The sequence below is a fragment of the Camelina sativa genome, chromosome 14 (assembly GCF_000633955.1).
Source record: "Camelina sativa cultivar DH55 chromosome 14, Cs, whole genome shotgun sequence".
Taxonomy (NCBI): Eukaryota; Viridiplantae; Streptophyta; class Magnoliopsida; order Brassicales; family Brassicaceae; genus Camelina; species Camelina sativa.
The window spans coordinates 28866495-28874110 of record NC_025698.1 but is presented as its reverse complement, the minus strand read 5'-3'; the positions used below and the strand labels follow the sequence as shown (position 1 = coordinate 28874110).

Genomic DNA, 7616 nt, shown 5'->3' with positions numbered 1-7616 from the left:
TAAACTATAATTGGTGTCAGCATGTCTATACAGTTTAAATAGAAATTCTTAAAAATAATATTAAAATAATTTTTTTTCTAAATTTAGCACAACATTTTTAAAATTCTAAAAATAACACCAATTAATAATTTTAAATTAAATTTTAAATTTTAAATTCAAAAATATTAAATCCTACACCTCAAAACTATACTCTAAATATGAAATTAAGAATCCAAACCTAAAAAAATAATTCTTAAAACTAATTTTAAATATTTTAATTTGTTAAATAGTGCTATTTTTGAAAATTTATGAAATATGTGCTATAGTTATTCATAAAACTTGTTTTAGTGCTATTTTAGGGTATTTCTCTTAATTATCAAATGAGCTGATAATTTATTTTAAAATTATGTCAAACGAATACATGAATAAATGTTATTCGTGTAGAAAATAAAATGAAATAAACTGAGTGCTAAAACTAATACAGAAGAATATAATTTACTCTTTGAATTTCATATGTTTATCCGTGTTTATTATAACTGCAAGATTAATTAGTGCATATAATAATATTTTTATTCATTAAAAAAGTGCTTTGTAGTTTTGTTTCTTGATGACTTGATGTTTAGTTACGATGGAATATATGCATACATGATAACATGAATAAAAGGCCTTTTTGACAACAATAGAAGAAAAAAATGTTGCGACCGGAAAAAAAGGTTTGAGATTTCCCTTTTGCCGGTCATCCTCCTTCCAAGCAACGTTAGGGTAATACGTCCTAAAAACTTTCACATCCACAAAAAAATTAGCCATCTCAATCGTCGATAGTTTTATTTTCCACATGTTAGTATAATGCTTAGATTTAGGATTTTACTAAAATATACGACATTTTCGAGTCGTATAAATACCAATATAACGAATATCAATCCCATCAAGTATTCTACAAACTTACAATCGTAACTGATTTAGAAATTCACCGATCAACCAAGAAGATGTCGTCGAGCCAGCAATTGAGCCACGAAGCCGGAGAAGTCACGGGTCAGGTTCAGGTACAAATAAACATCATTCAGTAGATTACTGTAAATACAGACGCTAATGCTTTAACATACGCTATTCTATTTATGAAATTTTGACTCAATATCTTATCTTGTGAGGATACATCAATAATAATAATATTTTTTTTTGTGTTTATAGCTGAAGAAGGAAGAGTACTTGAACAACGTTTCACATGCAATGAACCAAAATGCAGATCACCAAACTCACTCACAGCTACACGCATCATCAGAACATGATCAGAACAACCCTTCTCTAATTTCCCAGGCTTCTAGTGTCATCCAACAGGTTTTTTTTTTCTCTCTCTTTTTTCTCATTTTTATTAATTAAAGAGACATTTATTATATGCATTAACATATTTTTTACTGATTTTGGTGCGTAGACTGGTGGACAAGTGAAGAACATGGCACAGGGAGCAGCCGACGCTGTGAAGAACACTCTCGGGATGAGTCCGACCACAAACAGCCCTAGCAGCCCGGCTGGTTCGAACCGCCTGGGCAAACCCGGCTCCAAGAATATTTGAAAGGAAAATATATTTACGAATAAATGGACAGATCACAGATCCTTTCGACACCAAGAAAAAAAAAATGTTTTATTGCTTGTTTTGTTCAAATTTCTAAATTTTGGGTATGTTATTATTGTAAGTTGGAGACATGTTTACATGTCTTATCCTCCCCCACCCCCTAGAGTGAGGGTGTTTACGTTATAACTTAGTAACTCTATAATAATATTATTGATTTATTATATAAGAAGAAAAAAAATCTCATCTCAATGTAGATTATTAGTCCAGGGGTAGTGATCTACTTCTTTAATCGAACATAAATAATATGTTGTATTACTGTTGGTGTTGGGTTTCGACGACCATAAGACCCACGAAAGAAGCCCAATATGAATTAGTTATTTGTTCGTTGAAGCGGGCCCGCCGCGAGCCCAGGAAGAAGATCCCACCGATGAAGGAGTGTGGAGTCAGATTCTGGAGGAGATCGGGGGATAACAAGCCGAGATCATCGGAGAGAATAAAAGAGATAGTCTTGAAGTTGCTTTCTGTTCAAATATACGAGGGTTGATAGGAAAAAGGCTATGTAATTTTGGAGCGGAAAAAATAGATAGAAACTCAATATAAAATCCAGTTCATCATTTTTCATTGTTATTGTTGATTTAAACTGAAAGTCCGTCCAGATCTTATTTCACTTCCGAATCGATTTAATTGTTGTTTTTCGTATCAACAATTACTATAATAAGGTTTTATACCAAACATCGTTTTATATTTTGAACATACAATAATAGTGTTTTTTATATAACTAAACTTGATTAATAAAAAATCACATATATATAACAGTTGATTTTCAACTAATGAAAACTAATATAATGTTTAAAAAACTTTAATACCATATTAAAAATAGAATATCTTGCAAATGTCATCGGTCTTTGAGTTAAATGACTTTGGCATTTCAAATTCATTTTTTCTTTCCGAAGTATACAATGTATGTATGCGTAGAATCCAAAGAGTCCGAATAAGACACAAAAAAAAAAAAAAAAAGGAAAAAAAAAAGGGTAAAGATACAATTCGATCGAAACCCCAAAACCAAACCGAAAATATATCAAAGCATTCATAATATATACAGTTTTTCAGACAGTAACATCAATTTGTTTTAAAAGGTGTAATAATGGGCTTTTTGGACTAGCACAATGGGCCTAAATTACCCAAAAACCAAATCCAGTTTACCTTCCTTCTTTCTTCGCTTCACTCTGTTTGTATCGAACAAGCGAAACCACCACCACCATTGTCATCTTCCTTCTTCGGATTCCTCAAATTTGATTTTCAAATCCGTCTTCCTCGTTCGTATCGTTTACTCTGCTTTTATATTTTTTTCCCCATCTTCTTCACCACATCACATCTGCTGCATTATTATATATCTCCTCTTTCCTCCGATGAATTCCTGTAAGTTTTGATGTTCACATTCGATCCTCAAGTTTCAGTTTTTATATTTTCTTTTGTAAAATTGATCCTGAATGATTTTGTTGTTCTCCATTTACGTTAAATCGTTATTTTAATTGGGTCAACTTGCAGTTCGGAATTACTTTTATGTGATTGGTGTATTTATTAGAGAGGGGAAAAATAAAAATTGAGTCTTGATTCTATCATCTTGATCTTAGGGGTTGTTGATGCGTCTTCGTTTCAAGAGTAATGCATTTAAAGCTTGTTCCTTTATATAATGCTATTGTTCCTCTACTCGTTTCAAGACTATATATATGATAACTTGCAAAAAACAAGTACATCAGTTTTCAAAACATTCTCCTTTTTTTTTTTTTTTTTTTTGTTGTTTGTGGAGTTTATAGGTAATGAAACATGTAGTTTACTTAAGATCAATGCTGTATTGAGGAGTATTGATAAGATTTTTGATTCTATTTCAGGTACTTTAGGAGCTCCAAAAGTTCGGATTTCTGCAGCAAATTTCAGTAGATTAAGATGTGGAAACTTGCTGATACCCAACAATCAAAGACTACTAATTGGCCAAAGCCCCATCAAGTATCCGAGTCTGAGGACAACTCTGCGAGCTGTCCAATTGTCTACTGTCCCACCTGCAGCAATAGCAGGTATATATTGTTGTTATCTTATCACTTGATTTTGTTTTACTGTTTGTCACCAAAACCATTCTGACAATGCTTAAAGTTTTTGGCTTATGGAATGACATTTAAATCTGGAATAATACTGTAGCTGTTGCAGACGTAGAGGATTCTGAAGAGACCGAATCAACTGTTGTGAATACTCAGCTCATTCCCAAGTCCTCTGAGGTTGGTCTTACCTTCCTTTTAAATCTCTTATTCCAATGTATTGTTGTTACTGCTGTGCTTATTATGATATTCCTAGAGAAGGAAGGATGTGTGTCCTCGTTGAGCCAGCGTGGACATCAGTTATGTGAATTGAGCCATTATTTTTCTTTTCCATTTTCTAGGTGGAAGCACTTATTAAAGAAATCACAGATTCCTCATCGATTGCAGAGTTTGAACTGAAAGTAAGTAAGCCCCTCTTCTGATTTCTGAACTCGTAACTATGTTATTTGTTATAGGCTTGTAGCTCAGTTCATTAGATTACTAAGATTTCTAAGTTTCCTATAAGATTGTGTCTAATACTTTTGCTCTCTCCCATTTTGCATATATCTAATAGCTGGGAGGTTTCCGCCTATATGTAGCAAGGAAATTAGCTGACCAAAGTAGTCCACCGCCTCAGCAAATTCCACCTGTGGTTGCTGCAAGCTCAGCTCCTGAGGGGGTTCATACTAATGGCTCAGCCACTTCCTCGTCATTGGCTATCACAAAATCAGCATCTCCATCAGACAGACCACAAACACTCGCTAACAAAGCTGCTGATCAGGGTTTAGTGATTCTCCAATCTCCAACGGTTAGAATCCAGATTTAACTTTGAGGCTCAACGCTAGATAATTTTCTTGAAACTGACATTGGCATCACTAAAATTTGGGATCCCTCGATTGGATGGATTTTTGTTGTTGCAGGTTGGTTATTTCAGGAGATCCAAGACCATAAAAGGCAAACGCACTCCTACAATCTGTAAAGAGGTACCTCTTCTCTTATGTTTTAAACAAGTCTTTGAAAATTTTCCATCTTCATGGAGTTTTTGGAATGTCTCAATTGATTATGTATTTGCTTTTGGTTACTCATCAGAAAGACACAGTAAAAGAAGGTCAAGTTCTATGCTACATTGAACAACTCGGTGGCCAGATCCCAGTTGAGGTAATAACAGTAAATCCTATTCGGTTTCTTTGCGTTTTTTTTTCTCTCTTTCTATCTCTTCTTATTTTCCTTTTTCTTCTTCCAGTCTGATGTTTCCGGTGAGATTGTCAAAATACTCCGGGAAGATGGCGGTAAGACCTTTTTACTTAATGTTGTTGAATCTTTCCTCATACCAGCATGATATTTATCTTCTGACTTTGGTATTTTTTTATCTGCAGAGCCTGTAGGATACAACGATGCTCTCATCACCGTTCTTCCTTCATTTCCTGGCATCAAGAAGCTTTAGTAAGAACTGATTTTGGTTTAATTATGTGTTTCTGTTTTGTGTATCCTTCTTTGTTTTTTTTTCCCCACATAGACAAATAAGCTCCACTCAAAAAAAAGTATTTGCCCGTTGGAACCTCTTTTTTTTTTCATTACTATATTGAATTGGAACCCTCTTTTTTACCATTTGATATAAGAACATTCATTTTTATATATAATCAGTGAAACAATTACAAAGCAAAGTAAAAAAAAAAAAATCAAACAAATTTTCCAAAAGCAACCTATCCAATAAATTCAGAACAATACATCAATGTTTTCCAATTAAAATGCCACATCTGGGCTTCACCTAGTTCCTGTCCAGTAACTTGAGAACTGTTACAAAACAAAAAAATAAGTTCAAAGGATAATCAGTAAGAAACCAAAGGATATGATGAGACCTATACTGGATAAAATAGTTGATGGAAAGTTTAAGAATTTGACCTGAGAAATTAGGAGGAGAGTTACTCAAGATGTATAAGGCGTCACGCCATTCTTGAGGAGTTTTCTTGGAGGCCATGGCTCGGCCAATGGTGACCAAAGCCAGAGGAAGACCGTCACATCTGGCTGCAACCTCCTGAGCCACCTTGGCTATATCCGGGTGGCTCTTCACTGTATCTTCTCCAACATTCTTCTTAAACAAGTCCCAAGCTCGTTCCCATGCCAATTTCTCCACTTTGATCTTCGTCTGTGCACTCATCTCCTTACAAACTTCTTCGCTACACGTCGTGAACACTATCTTTGACCGGTTCAGCGCATCGGGTGGCGGAACTCCAGCTTTCACTGTACAAGAAAAAACAGATAACTTATACGACAAGTAATAAATACTACTGCTTGCACCGTAAGTAATCTATTTACAAAACCCTTACCGAGATCAACCTTTTCCCAAACATCATCAAGAAACAAAGCGAAACGTCTCTTACTCAAGATCTCAAAAATCTTTGCAGCTTTCTCTTCTTCGGTTTTACTCATCCACGTCCTATCCAAAAACCCAATCTTCTCCCTAATCGTGTCTTGAATCTTCTCAAGATTCAGATTCTTGGACACAAACACCCACAGAACGAAATCAAACCCATTCGCTTTCTGTTGAAGCAACCTGTTATTGACCTGAGTCAAAACCGTCGTCTTACCAACACCTTCCACACCGTATAAGCCAATAATCCCAGTGTTCTCCATCGTCAAACACCTCCAAACCAAACCCGAAACCGCCTCTAACCCAATCGTCTGCTCATCGCTATCCTTAACCGTCGATCCAACTCCTCCTCCTCCAATGCCTCCAATACTCTCCGCAACAACCTCAAACATTCCTCTGCTCTTAATCTCTTGAACCTCTTTCAGCTTCTTGCAAACCTTCTTCTCCATCTTGTGGCTCGAAGATATCAAACCGGAAGAAGAAGACGAAGAAGACATCAAGAAAAACTCCTCAGCTTCTTTAATAACCGTGTCGGCTTGTCTAAGCCATGACTGGACTTTGTCTAGCCGCTTCATCTGTTGCTGCTCCTCACAGATCTTGACTCTTTTCATCACGCTGTTCCCAAGATCTTTGAGTTCTTCGGTTGCTATTTTTAGCTTCTTTGCATTATCGTTGATTTTCCCAACGTAGATGCATCTAGTAACCAAACTCTTAAAGTCTTTCCCCATCTTTAATTCCCCCAACGTAGATTATTCAAAGTTGTTTCTGTGAGTGTGTGTTTATACCTTTATATATATGGAAGTGTTTGATAATTATATGGACTGACTTGCACGTTGTGAGTTTTTGCCAATGTCTAGTGATGGTTGTTGGAGAATTTAAGGTTTATAAAATGAAGTAAAACCTAGTTTAAACAGATTTATTCGGTGTACAAATGTCCGTTTATGGAAGTGGTTAATACATGTTATGATGAAACTCTGCACTACTTTGCCAATTAGCAAATCAAAATACCTATGCAGAAAACGACTTTTAGTATATTATCGTATATATCGTATGACTTTTTAATCAAATATTTTCAAATTTCTCATTTGAGATATTTATTATGTTGGTTGGCCACCCTTTGTGGTTATCATGTCTCTCTAAACCTCGAATGTCATATCATCTAACAAATATAACTAAATTTCATCATACGTAGTCTGATCTGTCTTTTATTATCTTTTGTTCATTAGTCAACTCGTGTGTTGTGATTAAGATATCTCTGTCGGGAACGATGGATACGAATTTGGGTTCTTAAAATAAAAAAGAGAACCACGTATAAAAATGCAAATCATCATTTGATCTAACAATGTTTTGTAGTTTAAGTTAAATTTTATATATATAAATCAACACCCCATCGAATGGAAATGGATTTAAATTAAAGTACGTTTGGTAATTTCTTCTCCCACCGGAATATAATAAAACTTAAAACATTCAAACTAACAACAAACTAATCAAAAAAGAAAATCGTAAGTTTTCATACAAACTAATCAAAATGTCGATGCATGTCTAGTTTTCATACCAATTTTTTTTTAAAAAAATATATCATAAAGTATCTAACATGGTCTCTAGATTTTTTCTTTTCTTGTAT

At 34.6% G+C, this 7616-nt stretch overlaps 3 protein-coding genes across 4 annotated transcripts; 2 read left to right on the top strand and 1 right to left on the bottom strand.

Moving 5' to 3' along the window:
* Positions 860-1805, top strand: LOC104742769 (late embryogenesis abundant protein 1-like). The gene is made up of 3 exons (XM_010463812.2): positions 860-1022; positions 1168-1314; positions 1409-1805. Exons 1-3 carry the CDS (start codon positions 966-968, stop codon positions 1547-1549), a joined length of 345 nt encoding a protein of 114 aa, XP_010462114.1. The 5' UTR covers positions 860-965; the 3' UTR covers positions 1550-1805.
* LOC104742768 (biotin carboxyl carrier protein of acetyl-CoA carboxylase) lies at positions 2773-5229 on the top strand. Of its 2 annotated transcripts, none has more exons than XM_010463811.2 (9): positions 2773-2968; positions 3442-3624; positions 3755-3822; positions 3984-4043; positions 4196-4429; positions 4542-4604; positions 4711-4779; positions 4865-4910; positions 4998-5229. In XM_010463811.2, the coding sequence occupies exons 1-9, from the start codon at positions 2959-2961 to the stop codon at positions 5063-5065; spliced, it is 801 nt and encodes a 266-aa protein (XP_010462113.1). In that variant the 5' UTR covers positions 2773-2958; the 3' UTR covers positions 5066-5229. The 2 variants fall into 2 exon arrangements, with proteins under 2 accessions (XP_010462113.1, XP_010462112.1); XM_010463810.2 differs by having other exon boundaries at positions 3746-3822.
* Positions 5330-6854, bottom strand: LOC104742767 (probable disease resistance protein At1g52660). The gene is made up of 3 exons (XM_010463809.1): positions 5949-6854; positions 5524-5862; positions 5330-5415 (listed from the first exon to the last, which is right to left on the bottom strand). The coding sequence occupies exons 1-3, from the start codon at positions 6718-6720 to the stop codon at positions 5390-5392; spliced, it is 1137 nt and encodes a 378-aa protein (XP_010462111.1). The 5' UTR covers positions 6721-6854; the 3' UTR covers positions 5330-5389.

Excerpts from the sequence above, each read along its gene's own strand:
- LOC104742769 (XM_010463812.2), top strand. The coding sequence starts at position 966 with ATGTCGTCGAGCCAGCAATTGAGCCACGAAGCCGGAGAAGTCACGGGT. Across the intron at positions 1,023-1,167 it reads AAGTCACGGGTCAGGTTCAG|CTGAAGAAGGAAGAGTACTT; the intron begins GTACAAATAAAC and ends TTGTGTTTATAG. Across the intron at positions 1,315-1,408 it reads CTTCTAGTGTCATCCAACAG|ACTGGTGGACAAGTGAAGAA; the intron begins GTTTTTTTTTTC and ends TTTGGTGCGTAG.
- LOC104742768 (XM_010463810.2), top strand. Across the intron at positions 3,625-3,745 it reads CCCACCTGCAGCAATAGCAG|CTGTTGCAGACGTAGAGGAT; the intron begins GTATATATTGTT and ends ATAATACTGTAG. Across the intron at positions 4,911-4,997 it reads AATACTCCGGGAAGATGGCG|AGCCTGTAGGATACAACGAT; the intron begins GTAAGACCTTTT and ends TTTTATCTGCAG.
- LOC104742767 (XM_010463809.1), bottom strand. The coding sequence starts at position 6,720 with ATGGGGAAAGACTTTAAGAGTTTGGTTACTAGATGCATCTACGTTGGG. Across the intron at positions 5,863-5,948 it reads TTGGGAAAAGGTTGATCTCG|TGAAAGCTGGAGTTCCGCCA; the intron begins GTAAGGGTTTTG and ends TTTCTTGTACAG. Across the intron at positions 5,416-5,523 it reads CTCTCCTCCTAATTTCTCAG|TTCTCAAGTTACTGGACAGG; the intron begins GTCAAATTCTTA and ends GTTTTGTAACAG.